Below are 19,388 nucleotides of genomic sequence, written 5' to 3'. Positions count from 1 at the left end.
TAACAGCAATCATCAGTCAATTTTGACTGTAACGGGGATCATCAGTCTTAGTACCTAATCCAAGTCGATCGTGCGGAATGCCCTTTTATTGATCTGGGCCGTCTATTTGATAGGCCTAACTATTATTTTTTGATAGGCCTAACCTTACCTCTAATCTCTTGCAATAAAGAGGGTGCTGTTATAAGAAAAAGGGTGTGTGGAAATTATTTATCTGCTGTAGAAATAAAGAGGGTGTTATTATCAGCAAAATGCCCCTCGGGGCCTGTCGCATGAATGACACCAGAAACCTACCATTCAGACTTCTCTCTCTCACGTCTCACCTACCATTCTGTTTTTTTTTTTCCCCTCTTTCAATTACCTTATCTCTCTAGATCTTGTGTCAGTTCATCTATGTATGTACAAAGCTTAAGACAAGAGGCCTTGTATCCACCTAGGTTTTGTTGATCTTTGATTCTTAATCAGGTAGACTCTTCGAGGATGGGGGGCAACAAGAACATACAGGCGAAGCTGGTGGGTACGTTTTTCTTTTTCATTTTCTGATCATTTCTTACCTTTTTTCCCTTCTTGAGTCCATCCATCCCTTTGGCGTGGGGGTTTTGAAATTCTTTTGAAATCTTATCGTTGACCCATTTGCCCATCTCTTGTAAAAATTAAATTATGTTCTTTGAAGCGCTTTTCAATCGAGTTCTCAAAATTCAAATCAAACAGGGCCTAAGGATCACATCATAGTCCAATAATCAGTTTTGGACTCACAATGAGTTCTCAAAATCCAGAACAAACAGGGCATAAGAGGATCATGTCATCATATAATTGATTTGGATGATGGTTATTTGCATACACATTTGCTGGAACTGCTTCTCAATCGTTTAAACACGTTTGTGCTTTTTCTAGGTACTTCTTGGGGACATGGGTACCGGGAAAACTAGTTTAGTACTGAGATTTGTCAAAGGCCAATTTTTTGATTACCAGGTTAGTATGCTCTTGCCCCATTTTCTGCTTTGTTCATTTCGTTTGATTGCTCGCGTAATGGTTAAGGACCCTTAACATTAATCTAAGTTCAGGAATCAACAATAGGAGCTGCGTTCTTCTCTCAAATAATATCACTAAATGAGGCTACTGTAAAATTTGACATATGGGACACGGCCGGACAAGAACGGTACCATAGTTTGGCCCCTATGTATTATCGTGGGGCAGCTGCAGCTGTTGTTGTGTATGACATATCAAGCATGGTAAGTTTTAAGTTTTGTTTACGTGTGTCTGTTGCTTTTGTAATTGTTTGTTTCCAACTTCATTATAATGGGAAGTGCTGGAAAGACAAGCAAATGAGCGTATGCATTTCTGTGAAAGTACTAACACAAGTTATATAACAACCTTATGTTTTTGGTTCCACCACAAAGATTTTAATTCTAATTGAATGGTTTTGTTCTGGAATTTTTAGATTGGATCGTGATGATGTTTTATATCCGTTGACCGATCCATCAGCTTATGCTTCACAGTAAACACCCATTTACTACCTACTTCCTTTTCCCCTTCTTATAGACCAACAATTTCTTATGTCAGATTTTTCGGCAAAGTCTTCATCTCTTCCCACATTGCTTCCTTTCACTTTGTTTTGGAGATTGCCTCTACAAAATTATTAGTAATAGACAAAGAAGAAAATAGAATTAACAAAGGCATGATATGTTGGAGACAAATCATGCCAATCATCCTCCCTTTCACCAAAGTCCTAAAACACACATTCTATGGAAGAGACCCCCTAAAGGAACTCTTAAGCTCAACATAGATGGAGCTTCGAAGGGGAACCCTGGAGAAGCAGGTGGAGGAGGAGTTATTCGAAATGAAAAATCAACGGTTATCTTAGCTTTCTCTCTTTACTACGAGAAAGACACTAACATGGTTGTGGAATCTCGTGCGCTCTTGGACGGGCTCCGCTGTTGCAAGGCCTTTAATATGAGCAAGATGATCGTGGAATCAGATAGCAAAGTTCTAATCGATCTCATCGACGGGAAAGGGCAAATCCCTTGGGCAATCCAATATCTCTGGAAAGAGATTCAACCACTCCTTTGCATTTTGTCTCCCACTTGCACTCACCAATTCAGAAAGGGAAACTCAGTTGCAGATGCCCTTGCAAACTTCTGTTGCTCATCAAGATCCAATTTGTTCTATCCCTCCTGGAGGGCCTCCATGCCTCGCCTGGCAAGAGGGGCAGCAAGATGTGATGCACTTGGCCTTCCCAACATCATAAGCAAGATCAACTAAGGGCACTCTCTCTTATAAGCATTGAATGTAATGTTGTCTTTTTCCTATGGCTTTTGCTTGCTATTTTGTCAAGTTAGAGGCTTCCCCTCCTCCTTACTCTATTTCTAGGGCTATAGCTTCCTGTATTGATGGCTAGGAGGTTTCCCCTCCTCTTGTATGGTCCCAACTTTTTATATATAAATTTGCCGATCCGCCCCGGGGTCGTTATCTGTTATCTTTCCGGGTTAAAAAAAAAGAAGTCCTAAAACACACAACAATTAGAAAAAAAGGTCACATGCCAATTCAAATATTTTGTTATGTTACTACTTGCCAATAAATTCATAAACAACTAAGGAACGCGCAAGACAAATGTGAGAGATAAGTGATTACCGGTTTTGATATCACTCTTTCTAGTTATTGAGGAGAGTGATCCATCTGCAATATTTACTCCATCTCTCCGATAGCACAAGGAATACTTAGAGAATAAAAGAGACATACTCGTCATGTGATCAGAGGAGGCTTTTGAGTCAATACCTCAGGATAGTCCAGAGGAGGGAGAAAGATAGACATGATAGGCTGAAGCCTGTGAACTTAATCGGCAAATGGAAGCTGAAGTACTTTCCAGTCGATAAAGGAAGCGACGAAGACACTTCATCTCATCCCGGTTAGTAATATTACATCCGAAGAGGTGGCCGAGCCAACTGACGGGATCAATATTGGCAATCCAGGGTCTAGCCAGCACTAACAAAAGGACTAGTTTTAGCTGCCACATTGGTCGTCGAATGAGAACCCTGAGCTCTCTCTCTCTCTCTCTCTCTCTCTCTCTCTCTCTCTCTCTCTCTGCATTTTGGAACCTCTTATTTCTTCTCTCTCTTTCATTTTCTTTCAAAACAAAGATTTTATGTGTATATGGGCAGTTGTTATGAAATAAAATAGTTAATGGCATACTAGCACAAAAAATTAATTTATATGCTTTTCTTTAACTGTGTGGGTGATAACCCTGTGTTTAAAACCTCATCCTCAGACTTGAACTCAGCCATGGTAAAAAAAGTCGACCTGGCAAAGTTAGTGATTGATGCAGTAAATTTTGTATTAACTCACGCAAGTCAAAGGAATTGTTGATTGACTTGGTAGGGAAAAGGTCAAACTCGAACTAGAACTCGACTAAGTTAGAGTGGAGTCAACGTGGCTGAATCGATGATTGACTTAAAGGTGTTTTTAAACAATGGTGATAGCATATGCTTGCAAGCTGCAAATCCATGTATATGTAGGTGTGTGTGAGTTGTATTGTCTATTAGTCTGTCTACTTTAAAAGACAAGTTTATGTCATGTTAATATTATCTTTGATTTTTTTATCCCATAAATCACCTTATTCAATGTTGGATATATTTATTCATGTTGTTGAGAAGAATGAAAGATTGCATCTAACATGTAAGACACATGGTGTTTTGTCTTCAGGATTCATTTCTTCGTGCTAAAAAATGGATTCAAGAACTCCAAAGACAAGGTAACTCATTTACTTCTGTTTTCTCCTTTTGTTGTAGTATCCAATATAACTAACTACACCAAGTTGAGCTACTAACTAGTCAGTTTGATTGCACCTTGCTTTTGGTTTCAACAATGTTCTAGTGAAGACAGATAAAGTTTTGTTTCCTTCCTAACTTGAAAAAACAAACAACATCGATTACATATGAACAAAATACAATTAGTTTATGTCTGTTAATGTTTAGAAATTAGCCACATCCAATTTGTATAGGAGAAGACGAAGAAGAGATGAAGAGACGAAGAGAGAAAGAATAGGAAGAAGAGAAATTTCATGGAGTTTGAAGCCCAACCCCATGGTCTATTGTGTTTACATAGTTTGAGCTGTAGTAAGTTACAAATAGTGCGATTCGGGAATTCTATGATGGGCCCTATCTTAATTACAAGAAATAACCTACTTTAACTTAAAGGAAATACATTGAAACTCCAATATAAAGTTAATGTAAACTATATCAATCTTGACACTTCCCTCTCAAGTTGGAACATAAATGTTATCCATGTCTAGCTTGGAACAAAATGAGTCTACTTCAATGTGCTTAGTCCTTTCATGAGACATTGGATCGCTATCAATGTAGGTTGCTACTTGATTATCACACATCATCTTCACCGGTTTGAAAAATTCAAATCCCCACTCTTTCATAAGTGTCTTCAGCCAGACCAACTCACAAGTGTGAGCTATTGCTCGATACTCATCCTTTGCATTGGATCATGCAACCATATTCTGCTTCTTGCTTGCTAGGTAACTAGATTTCCTCCAAAAAAAGTATAATGGCTCATTTTTTAACATATATCGGAAGGCAATCTTGCCCAATCCACGTCTGGATAACTTTCCACTCTTAAGTGATTATTTTTCTTGAAAGGACGATGTCTGCTAGGATCCTCATGCAAGTCTCACTAGTCCTTTAATAATTTGACATTAGGATCTATAGGAGTATTGGAAATGAAGTATATAGATGTACAGCCTGCAAAAGGGTAAACCATGAATCCTCCTTTGCCAGTCCGGAATAATAGGAAATGCAACCAAAAAAGGGGGAAAAAGATGAAATATTTTGGATTAAGGTTGTGTTTATATGCAACCAAAGCACTTCCACATGTCTCTCGGGAAAGACACATGTCTCACCCGAATGTAATGTCTTGTTTCATTGCGGCTTGTAGTGACCAGTACCGGTCTATATCAGCCAAGACGTGTTATTTTGGGCCAAGTAATTCACCTGTAAGTATTTCATTTCAACTAAGGAAAACAAGATGTTTGGGCTTAGTTTGTATTTTTTTTAATGCTGGACTTAGTTTGTATTATTTATTACATTTCAGTTCAGAAAATTTAATTAATCCTTTGTCTATCTACGTGGTCTTTTGATTTGATGCTAAATTCTCTTGTATTTCCTCTGGAGGTGTGGGCCCTTCATACTGGGAGCCATATTTTCATTGCCAACTTTGGTGATTCCCTTAGGGTGGAAGATGATACATAAATGTTATAGCTCTAAAAATGTGATCCCAGGCCTTGGAGGATGACATACATAATTGATGACAATACTTATGCTTCAGAAACGATTTTCCTTTCCCATTTATTTCTAGGAGTGCTAAGGATATATCAGACTCCCTTTGTAAGAGGGGTCCATAGAGATATATTTAGTGGGCAACCTCTACCCCCTTTTGTAATCATGTTTTGTGTTAGATTTATTAAATAACCGCAAGTGCACGGATCGTGTAAATACGGGTCGAACTCAGGGAAGGGAAATCTAGTTGTCAGTCCTATTCTTGTATCGATTAGAATACTAGCTATGATATAATGTTGTCTGGAATAGACTCAGGATTTCCGTGGACTTGACCTCGGAGCCAACACTATATATAAGCGTATATTCTAATCAATCTAAGAATCAAATTTAACTAAGATTTTTTTTTATTTAAAATCCTAATTTAGGCAAAGTGTAACAAGGTTCTAATGATTTATTTTAACTACTTATCTAATTTAATTAGAAAACCAAAATTCTAAGGGCCTAAGTTAATTGGAAATTTGCAAAAATAATTTGGAATAGTGTAAAAACATTAATTCAATATAAAAGATTACTTAGGGTTAGAATCCACCATGAGTTTGGATTAGATTGATTAATTAAAACAACTCTTGAATTTGGTTGAAAATTCGATCAACTAGTCAACAAGGAATAAGATCTAAGGGATGTCATTCCTTATAAGTAATTAATCAAATCCACTCTCCAATTTACATTGATTATATAGAACTTTATATTTGTTAATCAACAATTATTCATACGAAAGGGGAAAGCCAATGGCATGAATGATTGGGATTTTCCAAACACAAAATCCTACACAATTTTTTCAATTGAGTAGATTGATTTAATTATAAATATTTCTCCTTCCCCATGGCTTCAACTAAACCCTAAGTAATTAAGATTTAGTTATTCATGAAGAAGTGAAGAAAAACAAAAATAAAAGAGATAGATGGGAGAAGAATTGCCATATAGAACTTGAAAGAAAATGGAACAAAAGCAAATTACTTCTTCACTAACTTGACTTGAAACAAAATTACATCAAATTGAACTTAAAATAAATAACAAAAATTAAATAGAACTTAGTCTTTTTCTCCTCAAACTTTGGCCAAATCCTCCTCTTCAAGCTTTAGTGTCACCTTGGAATGAACGGTGGATGATTGATCCTTGGTTGAGAGTAGAAAAGAAAAAGAGCATGAAAAAGAACAAGAAAACCTAAGAGAGAGAGAGCTTGAGAATGGTGGAGAAGTAGAGAGGAGGTAGAGAGAGAAAAAAAAAGAGTGTGTAGAGAGAGGAGAGCATGGGAGAGAAAGAGAGTGTAGAGAGAGGAGAGAGATATAGTCTGTCGAACATGGATTGTGGAAGGTTGCTTTTTAAAAGTTTAGCCCATGTGTCCTTCTTAATCAATACACTTTCAAGAGAAAGAGGAGTCATTTTCAGCCTTTGATCTCTAATCTAGTGATTATAGAAAGCATCATTTTCTTTATTGTAGAGAACTCAAAGCGGACCCATATGAGCCGAATGATGAGGGAATCCAAAACTGTTTGGAGAGAGTGAGAGTAGCAGGTTTCCTCTTAAGTTCTTGCCTTGTAGAATAATACCTAACCATAATAAGGTATTTCTTTTAATGAAAATAGGGAAAACCTGTACACTTGGCAACCTTGCACAATCGGCAATCTCACACACTTGGACGAATATAAGTAGAAACAATTAGTGGGGCACCCTTGAATGACCGAATCCCATTGATATAAATTAAAATATTTTAAGCAACTAGTGAAACTACTCATCTGCCAAAACCCAGAGATATGATCCGATCATGAGATTTTAATGGGCCCACTCATATTGATAATCATAGCCCACTTCTCAGTTCACATCCACCGCCCTTTCTTAATTGAAGAAATATATAGCCCACTTCCAATTGATACCCAAGACCTTCCATACTTAAAATATCTTATTTTTAACAACTAATGATGCTTTCCACTCAGCCCATTAAAAATAAACAATTTTCTCAATTTGGAATCTCATACCTGGCAATTCAGTCATTGCATGGCAATTTGCATGGCTACCTTTCCCATATTATAATTATATCCATTTATATTTTACCTTCCAAGTCAACTCCCCTAAAGCAATTTAGTAATGATTTCACCACTTCCAAAGTTATGAACGGTTTGTGTTTCCCCAAATCAAGAATATCATATACATATAATGTCTAAGTATATATATAGCACTTTATCCACTACAGTCCAAACGAGTGATGTAAGCCTTCATTCTTGATAATTGCTATTTCTAAATTGGTTTCTAAATCATGACCAAAGTATATAAATAGCATGAGAAGGCCCACCATACAAGGCACATATTATGGCATCCGAAGTAGTTTTCATAAAATGATCCAAACCGTTCACGTAGTTAGCCACAATGACAATTGATTGTCCCTCTGATTTATTTCCGTAAGTCGATCCAACCGTCCAAATAATAGCCACAATGTAAATCGGTTGTGTGACCAAAATATAATTTCCACTGATTGATCCAAACCATCAAATTTGTAGGCTTCAATATGAATTTTGATCTTACCAATGGTCGCACTTCTTGAATCATTTTTGTGGGCTGATCTTAACCATTCAAACGACGGTCAACAAATGTGAATTATTTCCCCCTCCAAGCCCATTGCCATAAGACGATCTCAACCGCACAATTAGTGGGACTTGGGATAAATTGCTTATACGACTCCAAATCATTCCCAAAGGTCAATCCAAGCCAACCAATTGATGAACCATAGATGATCTAAACCCTTCAAATGATGGAAAATTCTTTAGAATTTCATCTCTTTAGCTCCATTTTCCATGAAAATCCAGAAATAATCCTGAAACACCAAAAATAAAGAAAATACCTTAGTAGTACAGCTTTAAATATAAAATATGCATGCTCTTTACACCTACCATTCACACATAAATGTGTTCATCATTTTGCATTTTCCTCTTTTTGTTAATATAGATCTTGCCATTTCAAAAAAAAAAAGGAATTTCTGAGCTAGCTACTACTGAGATTAACATGCTGTAGCCAGGTAAAAGGGCTAGGTTAATCTTTTTTCCTCTACAATTTGACCATTGTCTGTTAGGGGTTGAATGCATCAATCTTGGATTGTGACACCCAACCTTGATCCCTTAGGCGAGTGGATAATCAATCGTCATCTTTTAACACTACCTCTGAACCAATTCCATAATGGAAGGGAATTGGTTCTTGCGAGAAGGTCCTATCGGGATGACTTCTATAATCTACATTCATAATTGTATCTTAATTTTTCCTAGATGTCAATATCACAACTGTTTATGTACTTTAGATGCATCATGTGGGTATATTTTTGCTACATGTTTCTAATTTCGAAATAATTTGATTCTATTGTAGGAAATCCAAATTTGGTGATGTTGTTGGTGGCCAACAAGGCTGACTTGGAAGAAAAGAGAGAGGTGGATGCCAAGGTATTAGTGAAGTCATATTCTTGATTTTGTTACCTTTGTGTTGTTGCAGTTCATGATTGTCTGCCTGCTCCTCTGAATTTTACAAATTTACATATAAAGATCTTATTTCCTGCATTTAGTTTTTTTGCATCATAGTTGACATGCTAGCAAATAGATGCAGGAAATGGCAGTAGGTATGATTATTGGAGATGGTGGAGAAACAAATAGACAGTCTCTTAGAAACATGAAATGACTTTGGGGAGCTAGAGATAAATGGATGAGAAACAAATAAACAGTGGATAAATTCCCAAGGAAACATAATTATCTTGTTGAAATTGTTAAGTTTTAAGAATAAGGGTTTAGCTCAAGTTTTATCTCAAGTTATTTTTAAAGCATACCAAGAGAACATATGGATTTGTTTTATAATATGCATAAGGCAAGTTAGAAAGAGTCGAAAGACTAACATTCCTTCTAAGTACTTAAAGAATAAAGACTCACAATGTGTTCCTTTATAGGATTACAGAGACATACGACTTTGAAGTACAATATCTGATGTGTTAAACCAATCAAAAGCCTATTTTTAGCTGATATGAGATGATTCATATACAAATCTTCTTGATGGTCTTACATTAAAATGCCCTGAAATAATTTTTAAAAAAATAATGTGCTCAGCCTTATTCAGTTAAAAAATATGGTATGTAATTAAATTTCTAGTTCTCACCCTAAAACTGAGATATGGACATGTAAGGAGTAAGTTTGCAAGTAATAAGCTTTTGTTAGTTCCCGTCTCTCCTTTGATCAGGATTTTGGCCACCTAATGTAGCGTGCACACACAATTTCGTTTTCCCGAATGAAGTGATAGTCAACTTATTGACCTCAATTTATTTTTATATTTGCAGTCCTGTTTCAAAACTCTTTGCTTCAATCGTTAGCTCGCCCGAGTTTACTCCCTTTAACCATGGCCAAGTTATTGGTAGAGTCTGCATTTTCCCCTATCAAGTCAATCAAAACTCCTTTCACTCTCTAGAGTTATGACCACATCAACTGAGTACTCAGCTGCTTCAACAGAGTACTCGGCTGCACCACGCCGAGTCAACTAGGGTTTGCTTCGGCCTCATTTTGGCCCACATCTTCATTTTGAAATACTGATTTGAAGTTTAAACACTTAAACCATTCAAAAAGAAAATTAGTCTTGTCTTTGCTTGCTGCACTAAGTTTGGTTGGAATAGTAAATTGCAGCATGTAACATGAAGGTCCTTCAAAGTTTTTGCCTTTTTCATTACTAGTTCACAATATCAAATGCTCACTAGTTGATAGAGAATCCTGGAGTAGATATTATGTTATTACGATGTCTGACAATATGCATTTGTGTAGCCCCACAAATCATGGTTAGTTCTTTCTTATTCTTTCATACATTAGTTCCTCGCTAGGATTTCCTTCTTAGTTCTTTAAACAGAACCCAAGAATTGGCAAACCTTGATAGCAATAAAGGTAATGTCACTACGGAGTTTTGGAGAAGAGAAAGAAACACTGGCATCAAATCATCAGGTACAAATATGATAGCAATAAAGGTAATGTCACTACGGAGTTTTGGAGAAGAGAAAGAGACACTGACATCGAATCATCAGGTACAAATATGATGGGGATTTGGGGATTGGGAGAGTAGGAACCCCTATTTGATTTTTAAGTTTCGAGATCCTAATAGGCCGATTATCTCCCCCTTAGGCATTTGGATCTTCTGTATGTGTGCTTATGCTAGTCTTTGTTCTTTCTTTCTTTTTCTCATTTCTTTTGTCTGGTGCTTTCCATTCTTGTTGCTTGGCTTTCTTGGTTGTGTAGTGTAGACTTCTGGGCCTTGCTGCCTTCCTTTTTTAAATGATATCATCATTTAAAAAAAGGCTTAGGCATCCTTTTCGTTAATCCATTACAATTCAATTAGCACTATGATACTTTTTCATGAATTGTGAATCTATTTATTCTTCGGATTTATTGTACAGGTCGGTGTTTGTTCATCATCTATCCCTTTGTTTTCCTTCCGTACAATATTTTTTTCATAAAATGGCACAATGGTCTTTCATTAAGTGTGCACCAATGCAGATGATAGTATGATCACCCCCCATTGAATATTGCAGGTAGGTGAACAACATGCTCAAGAAAATGGGTTGTTTTTCATGGAAACATCTGCGAAGACAGCACAAAATGTTAACGAGCTGTTCTATGAAATTGGTAAGTTCAAGCATCATTTGCAACTCTTGTTGCATACTTTTGACTAACACTCTGGATCATGCTTAAAATGAGTTCAAAATCTCCTTTTCAGCAAAACGGCTGATAAAAGCTTCTCCTTCACGCCCGGCGGGGATAAATCTGCACAATGCAACACAAGAAAGGCGTAGAAGACTATTTTGTTGCTCAGGATAATAATGCACATGAGATAATTTAACTGTCTCTGTATGTGCTTACTATACTTGAATGCTGTGTCAAGCCAGAAGATTAGCTGATTCTCAGCTTCATGCTATGAAAGAGAACTAGTTTTGAAGCTGGACCATCTCTCTTTCAAGTTCTGGGTCTTGTTGGTGATTGCTTATTGTTGCAAGATCAGAATTGTTTTACAATGATATCATACTCTATGTCAATTATAGTTGTGAATAATGAATGCTATTGTAACCATCTACATGCATTGATTTGTCCCCTTTTTGCACCAAATCCTCTCTGTTTGGTTGACATGCACTCTCTCTTTACCAATGGAATGTTTGTTTAGCATGGAACCCGGACCATATGGGTCGCTTCATGATGGTCTACAAGATCGACGGTCTGGATTACACATACATGTTTGTGTTGGATCGAAAAATTGATCTTTTTAAAAAACATATTCCTTCAATCAAAATACTATTTGTTAGGGCGAGGTAGCTAGCTATCACCATGAATTTACAGAACTTTTTTACACAACTAAATTCATTCCATCCTTAATGAAGAAGTGGATAAAGAGGAGGTAGATATTGATATTGGCATTCCTCTTTGCTTTGCACTTTTGTCATTCGCTGTTACAATTTTTTACAGCCGAGTTGGTTTCCTCACTCCCTTGCTGGGATATTAGCACTCTTATTATTTTACGCTTCTTCTAAAGGATTCATTAGCCGACCCCAACTAGTTTGTGACAAAGGCTTAGTTGAGTTGAGTTATTATTTTTCACTTCTTATTGATTGATAGAAAGCCCAACAACCAATAGGAGAAGTATAAAAACAAAAACCATAAAACGGTGAAGACAGCGTCTATAAACTAAGTATGTCCTATGGTAACACTATACATCGACTATGTATCAGAAGCCTTGGGACTGAACTTTGAACTATCTTCCTGCATTTTTATGCCAGTTGATTTTAATATTTTTTTTTTTTTTGGATACCTAACCCTGCTTGGATTACAGGATATTTTGTTGGAAAAGTTTATAAAGGAAAAAAAGTTTTGCAAAATTTCTTATTTCTTAACTGCTTGTTTTTTACACATGGAAAAACTTCAACCAGGGGGGTTAAAACAGGGACCTTCAATTTACGATGATATATATCATTTCGCTCTTAATTTTCCAGGATTTTTTTTTTTCAACCAGAAATGTTTTTCCTGCAATCTGATGCATCAACTTCGTGTCAATATTGGTCATCTGTTTTGACAGTTGATAAAATGTTGGGAATTGTAAAGCCAAGATTAAGATGAGAAATTTAAAATAAAAGGAGGTTGAGAATATCGAAACAGGGGAGAGGGTATGAATGCAAATATGGTATTCATGTTGACAAGGCCCCCATGTCATATGGCCACAGTTCCTCATCATTAATTTCTTTTATTTCCCCATTTCAGACAGTAGAACCTGAGAAAATGAATCTCTTTCATGCATATATTCCACCTCTGGGCAATGGGCAGGGATGAGAAAAATGACATGGAGAAGGAATATGCCATGTAAACTAAAACAAAGCTATTACAGAAAGGACAATTAAAAGAATAACCCTCTTCTCATTCTCTTTCACTCCTAACAGATTCAATTTCCAGTATAAGGAGGGTCTGCAGTTTCAACTTCAAGATGATCCATGGTGCTGTGCTGTTCGCCTCCTGGCTCAAATTCCGACTGATATCCCCGCCATCACAAGTACTACGCCTGTGATCTAATAGACAGCAATCAAAAGAGTCAGAATGCAATGCAAAAACCATAAGATCACAATGGCATCAGTAGCCTAACAGAAAACAGAAAAGCTTACTAAGAAACCAATAGGAAAATTAATGCCCTATTTGTTTTGGATTTTGAGAATTGATGGAAAGATCTCGTCTTAACAGAGGACGGCCAATGAATGTTGGGAAAAAAGAGACCCACAGGTGTTAGGAATTAGGATAATCCAATTCAATTGATTCTTGGGCTATAACACATCAATGATGGGTTCACCCCATGAACGTCGTGGACTATACTTTTATTTTCAAATATCACAAGCTTTGCAGTAGGTTTTCCAATCTCAATGCTAAAACACTAACAGAGAGAAAAAGAAACTAAATATAATTAGATCATGGGTGCATCACCTGCTGATCAAACACTAGCTGACAGATGAACCCTCATCGCGTCTGTTTTTATCGCGACCTTTCCTACCTTCTGTCTCATGGATGAGCCCGATCTTCAATGTTCTATTAAAACCAACCTCCGAACATCCAATTGACTGAGAATGAGCCTCTGCTATTGGATTTACGACAAATCCACCCTGGAGTCCGAACCTTCGGTTCTCTAACTTGTAAGAGTCGGCAGCCAATGATGATATGCCTGATGTTGAAAACCTCGAGCCAGAGTATCGGCCTTCCGTTCTTCTCCAGAACTTTGAGCTCAGGAATTCTGCACCAGGTAATTTGCAACATGTGTTTCCTGCAGTGTCGGTGTTCGTCATGCCTTTAGTCGACACAGCCAAGTCATGGGAGATCTCATCCAATGCCATCTCAAGGCCATGTACTCTTGTCTCCAAAGAGCGCATTCCGTTCTGTGAGTTCCCAATGAACCTCTATATTAAGACATGACAAGAAAACCCGAAAGGATGAAGTCAGCGGAGGTTTAAAAGTCAAATTTAAAATGTATCACTTCAATCAACAAAACCAATATCTCAAGATCAAGGAGAAGGGATTAAATGCTGAAGGGTAAAGCCCAATATACAGAAATGAAAAAGTAAATCCACATGCAAATTTCAATCTGCATTGGCAGGTTCTTGAGGCGGATTGTAAGAGAATATAACAATGAATATCTGATGACCGTGGATGGACATAGTCACATAGGGCTTTTACTTAAATGTGTGCCTACATTTTTATATGTAATAGGCCAGGAAGGTCATGATGCGGATCCAGTAATAAGTATACCAAAGTCTAAGACCAGGACTAAGGAAGGGAGAATCATATTAGAACCCTACAATGGCAAGAAGCTCAATCATGGATGCTTTATAGTGGCCTGCATGCATGCTGCTATCATTGACATGTACTGCAAATGATGGTGCTTCTTCTCATCATAGTGTTCTGACAAAGTCATTCATCTTAAACAAAAAGAATGATGAGTCTATAAGGGAAACTTTTGTGCCTCCTGGAATAGTGCACAAAATGAGCTAATTATACCCAACAGAAATCACAATGATATAATAACACTGTAGAAGGCAAATGTGGAGATAAACGTGTTTCCCTATGATTTGATGATATTGTAGTTGGTCATCAAGATTTGGCCTATGAGCTGCTTCAAGGCAATTACCATTGCCATAAAATCCAAGGATTTAATAGTCCAAGGATTTAATAGGACCAACAAAAGATGCTCTCACCGAAAAAATCATCTTAGTTCCATGTAAAATAGACGAGCAATTTCCACCTAGTTCTCAGTAAGAGTAAACTGATCGACATGTCTTGAACAGGCGAGCGCTAGCCCTGGACAAGACAAATCAATGAGAAAAGGGATCTCTTCTACAAGACAGGTTGTTTTTGTATATCATGTTTTTCTATACAAACCATGTAGACATAGTCATGGCTGTATTGTTGGTCAAAGGTCTTGCCCTTAGACCTTTGTATTGCAGTTTTGAAGATTGGTAGCCCAAGAAATCTCTTTACAAACTATATGAATACTTGTTAAGAATGATGAGGAATTATGTTGTAAGGTAACTTTATCAGAGATAAATGGGAACTATACAACTTGGATCTCAAACAATTAAAGGGACAACAAAATACTAATCTAAGACCCATAGATCAATAATTAGAGTGCACTTCCTCAAGAAAGTAAGGTAGTATCCTAGGAGAAGACTTTTACCTCAAGAAGATCTAGCAGGCTGGATTGCTGATTCTCTATCTGAACCAGTTGCTTGCGGATCAGGGACAGATCACTGTCTTTGTGGCCCTCACAGAATTCTTCAGTATTATTGCTGTGTACCACAGTAGATTCCAGGCTTTCCTTTTCGTGAAATGGAACCACACGAGATGCAGATTTTAATCCACCAAACTTATGTAGCATTTCGTCGCAGTTCTTATCGAAAAGGGCACGTTTTACTTCAGGCTTTGAACATCTACTGGTTTCATTTTGTTCTGGAATGCTCACATCTCTCCCTTTACTATTCCAAACTTTGTCTTCAGAGACGTCTGTAAAAGGCCTCTGAGGAACAGCAATCTGTATTTTCCAGTCAGATGGTTTCTTGTGGTCCAGCTTACGGAACAAGGCTGGAGTTGATCTCTCTTTACCATTCTTAATTGTTGCGGCAGAGGCATTATCTGGTTGGGATGATCTACTTATTGGAGATTTCTTCCTCGCAAATGGAAAATCAGACTTCAGAGTATCAGAACTTTTAGACGCAGTTGGGAAGCGACCATCACTTGCAATATCTAACATTAAAAGGCAGAACAACAAGCGAATGATGTGATAAGGTTCAATCTGAGAAGACAGAATTCTTAGAGAGACCCAAACAGAACGTAGCAAAGGTAACAATAAACAAAAATTCAACAGAAGATAGTTGGAGATTTTGAGTATTATCATATTAAGGGCCTGTTTGTTTAAGATTATGACAACCGATTGTGAGTGCCAAACCGATTATTAGAACGAAAATCATTCGGTAGAACTACAAGGACAGAAATGTTTTTAACTGATTTGTCTATAAGCCAAAGTAAAATTCCCTAGAAGCCTACTCCTACAGCCAAAGTAAAATGCATTACCTCTTGATGAAGAAATCGATTGAGCTGGAATCGAAACATCGTCCGAAATACTCGGAATGTCCTTCCAAGCATCCAACATCCGGTTCATGGAATCCCTAACTATCTTTACCTAAATTATAAAAAACTAATCAGAACAAATCTCGCACAATTTACAAAAAAATAGACAGATCCAAAACAATCAGAAAAGCAGTTCCTAACCTTATCAAATCTTCGAGTTTCAAACGAAGAAATACAAGAAGATTTGAACTCAGACAACAGATTCCTCTCCCTAACCGCCATCCTCGCAAACGCCTCGGCCGCAGCCTTCCTCGCAGCCCAATCCTCACTACTCAAAAACTCCAACAAACAAGGAATCACAAGCCCTAACAGATTAGAACTCGAAGCACCACCCACACCGACAATGCTAGCAATGAGCGAGATCAAGGCAGGCTTAGCCTTAAAGCTATCGCTTTTCAAAAGCTTTATAAATCTCGGAAGAAGTCTCTGCAACTGAACCGGATCCGGATCCGGTGCGGCCTCAATTGCTGAAGAGAGACAGAGAGCAGATCCGATCTGAGAATTATAGTCCTGCTCGAGAATTAGGGTTTCAGAGAGCGGTTTTAAGAAGACTGTAAATGAGGGTTTAGTGATTCGTGAAGCCATAACGGAGACCGCTTCTACACAGGCGGAGCGGACGGCGGAATCGGGATCCCGGAGTCGGCGGATTAGGTTTCCGACCATTCGAGGGAGGAATGGGGTTAGAATGTTTCCGTGAGTGTCGGAAAGGACTGAGAGGAGACGAACACATTGGCGACGGACGGGAGATTTTTGGGAGGAATCGGTTTCGTAGATGCAGGAAAGGAATGGGGAGAAGGAATCGCTAGTGAGATTTTGGGCGATGGATTCGAGTTCGGATGAGGCAATGGCGTGAGTGTCTCGGTCGGAGAGTTTGTTGAGTGAGATTATGACTCGCTTTTTTAAGTCACGAGTTGAGGTTGAGTTTTGGGGAGGACTCGGAGTGGAGCGTTTTATGGTGGGGGTAGGTTTTGAGAGAGCCATTTGGGAGAGGAGTGAGGAGGAGTTAGTTTAGGGAAGGGGTGGCGATACCATTTCCGGTAGCATCGCCACCGTTTGTTTCTATTTTCGGAAGAAAGGAGGAGGCAGAGGGTTGTTGCCTGTTTTGTTATTGTGGTGAGATTTTAGTTGAGCAGATGGGCTACCGTCCTCCTTTTATATTAATTGAAGGAGAGGGGGGATTACCGCGTTTCCATTTGCCTTTCTTTTTTTCTTATCTCTCGTATGGGAGTAGTGTATTTTGCTGTTGATGAGAAGGAGTGTCACTATCAAAACGAGCATGTAAATATCTGCATCTTTCCATTTTTTACACCTTCATCTTTTTGCGCCCTTTTTTGGACAGGGGCTGGCTGTTATTAGGCTCCTCCCTGTATTTTAGGCCGGCCCCGTCCACAAATCCAGACTACATTCAACGTAGCAGTTCATAGGATGATCCAGACCGTTCATTTCTTGGCCCACAACTAAATAGGTTGTACCCAATAGATCATCCAAACCATTCATTTGATGGCCCGCAATTAAATAGGTTGCACCCAACATACCATCCTAACGTTAAGATCTGTAGAGGTTTCTATAATGTGCAGTCCCTATATAGATCGGAGGGTTAGGATCATCCTACGGAAATGATCAACGGAGTGTTGCCCATTTATGTTGCGGGCCACCAAATGAACGGTTTGGATCATCCTGCGAAGTGGGCCCCACAAAACTTTTTGGAAAAAAAAAAAAGCACTAGACATGCACAGAACATATAAAATATCTTAATCGGATATATATTTGATCCATCATCAAGGCTCGTTTTTGGGTTCCTTTTATTTCATTATTAGATGGAAAACAGCTAAGGCATTGATTCTTGTAGTCTTTTTTTATCTTATGCATAGGACTTGACCTAGTGGTTCAGCTCATGATGTTCTACAAGATCAACCCTCACAATTACACTTACACATTCATTCTTCGACCCAACATTTGTGCTTTATATAGCACTAAGCATTCACCCCATTAATAATTGTAATCTCTCTCTCTCTCTCTCTCTCTCTCTCTCTCTCATTAATCACTAATCCAACAATTTAGAGGACGGATTATCTTAGCTTCAATCGGATAATTAGGGTCGTCGGATGATTCTATATTCAGGAGTATGGTGGCCCACCAAATTAATGGGCATGCTCGTGTATTACGTTGAAGAGCTTCCTTTAAGCTCACGTGAAACTCCAATAAACTAATGTCGGCGTTAATTTAGTATACAGATTTTGTTTTTTTTTTTTTTTTTTTCTCATTACAGGTTTTAACCTAAGAATAGTAGTATTACACAAGTGGTAAGAAAGGAATGCTTGGCTCTATGGAGTAGAAGGTTAGAGGCATCGCATGGTTGGGGGAGCCTCTCAGAGGATTCTCCAACTTTTAATTAATTACGCGATTTCACTGAGTTCAACCTCCTTTCTTATCCTAATTTTGGTAAGCCTAATCTGACCTAATTTTATATCATCAGGATAACATGTCGGCACAAATCTTACCGTGCATAAAATAGCTTTCCGTGGCCGATGGAACTGATGATTCAGACCCTCCATCCAGAGGGCCCGAATCCGAATCCGACCCCATATGCATTGTAAAATTTTGATCCAATTGAGCATGTGGATCCAGCCCATTGACACCCCTTAGTCACAGCCCAAAAAGGAGCTTTGTTAGAGGAACCGGTTTTATGAGGGTCCGAAAATGGGGCAAATCATTTATTTCCACCAACACGAGAGACCCACAATCGTTTTCCTGGGGTTAACTTAAACAGGAAAGATTTTTATTTATTTTTGGTACATGGGGGCACTATTTGGTTGTCGGCTAGTGGGTCCCATACCATTCCCCCCCTAAATCGCACCAAGTAGTTGATTCTAACCATGCAATTCGTCGGTCGGACAAAAAAAATATTCTACATTCAACCCATGGATCATGTGGTTAGGATCGTTTAGGCCTTATAATGTTTGGAGTGTGGCCAATTAATCACAGATAGAGTGATGAGAACTATACCTATCCCCATTCCGGTTACTAGACCAAACAGGAATCATGTTACCATTCTAGTATTCTACACATTTAGCTGAAAGACAGTATTTAATACTAGTCATAATATTGTCAGCATCTATCCTTCACATGCTCGCCATCAATACTTCTGTGTTCTGGATTGACTGTCTAGTTTGGATAGTAATGCGTCACGTGAGAATGGCAGCCGTAATGAAAACCAGGATAAGTGATTCGGGTATTAAGGCCAAAAAGGGATTTCGGGTTTTTTTACTTTTCAACACCCGAGTAAAAGCCCCGAGTAAAAGATGAAATCCCGTGAGTTCGGGCAAAGGCAATGATGGTAAAAGATTAGAAAGCGAAGAAAGAAAAACAAGAAGAAAACAGAAAACAAACACGGGTTGGGCAA

General features: G+C 38.1%; 2 protein-coding genes across 3 annotated transcripts; one reads left to right on the top strand and one right to left on the bottom strand.

Annotated features, from left to right (window-relative positions):
* Positions 1-256: 256 nt before the first annotated feature.
* LOC143879423 (ras-related protein RHN1-like) lies at positions 257-11,417 on the top strand. 2 transcript variants are annotated; one of them, XM_077381801.1, is made up of 7 exons: positions 257-510; positions 892-969; positions 1,062-1,229; positions 3,697-3,745; positions 8,688-8,761; positions 10,873-10,966; positions 11,058-11,417. In XM_077381801.1, the coding sequence occupies exons 1-7, from the start codon at positions 478-480 to the stop codon at positions 11,156-11,158; spliced, it is 597 nt and encodes a 198-aa protein (XP_077237916.1). In that variant the 5' UTR covers positions 257-477; the 3' UTR covers positions 11,159-11,417. The 2 variants fall into 2 exon arrangements, with proteins under 2 accessions (XP_077237916.1, XP_077237917.1); XM_077381802.1 differs by having other exon boundaries at positions 258-514.
* Positions 11,418-12,491: 1,074 nt separating this feature from the next.
* Positions 12,492-17,166, bottom strand: LOC143879422 (TORTIFOLIA1-like protein 5). The gene is made up of 5 exons (XM_077381800.1): positions 16,127-17,166; positions 15,929-16,037; positions 15,036-15,601; positions 13,295-13,761; positions 12,492-12,888 (listed from the first exon to the last, which is right to left on the bottom strand). Exons 1-4 carry the CDS (start codon positions 16,964-16,966, stop codon positions 13,309-13,311), a joined length of 1,968 nt encoding a protein of 655 aa, XP_077237915.1. The 5' UTR covers positions 16,967-17,166; the 3' UTR covers positions 12,492-12,888; positions 13,295-13,308.
* Between the last annotated feature and the right edge of the window lie 2,222 nt (positions 17,167-19,388).

Source organism: Tasmannia lanceolata, unplaced genomic scaffold (assembly GCF_043159265.1).
Source record: "Tasmannia lanceolata isolate RefF3 unplaced genomic scaffold, GAP_Taslan_0.1 ptg000006l, whole genome shotgun sequence".
In the NCBI taxonomy this organism is placed as follows: Eukaryota; Viridiplantae; Streptophyta; class Magnoliopsida; order Canellales; family Winteraceae; genus Tasmannia; species Tasmannia lanceolata.
The sequence above is the reverse complement of the archived record's forward strand: the minus strand, read 5'-3'. Positions and strand labels throughout refer to the sequence as shown.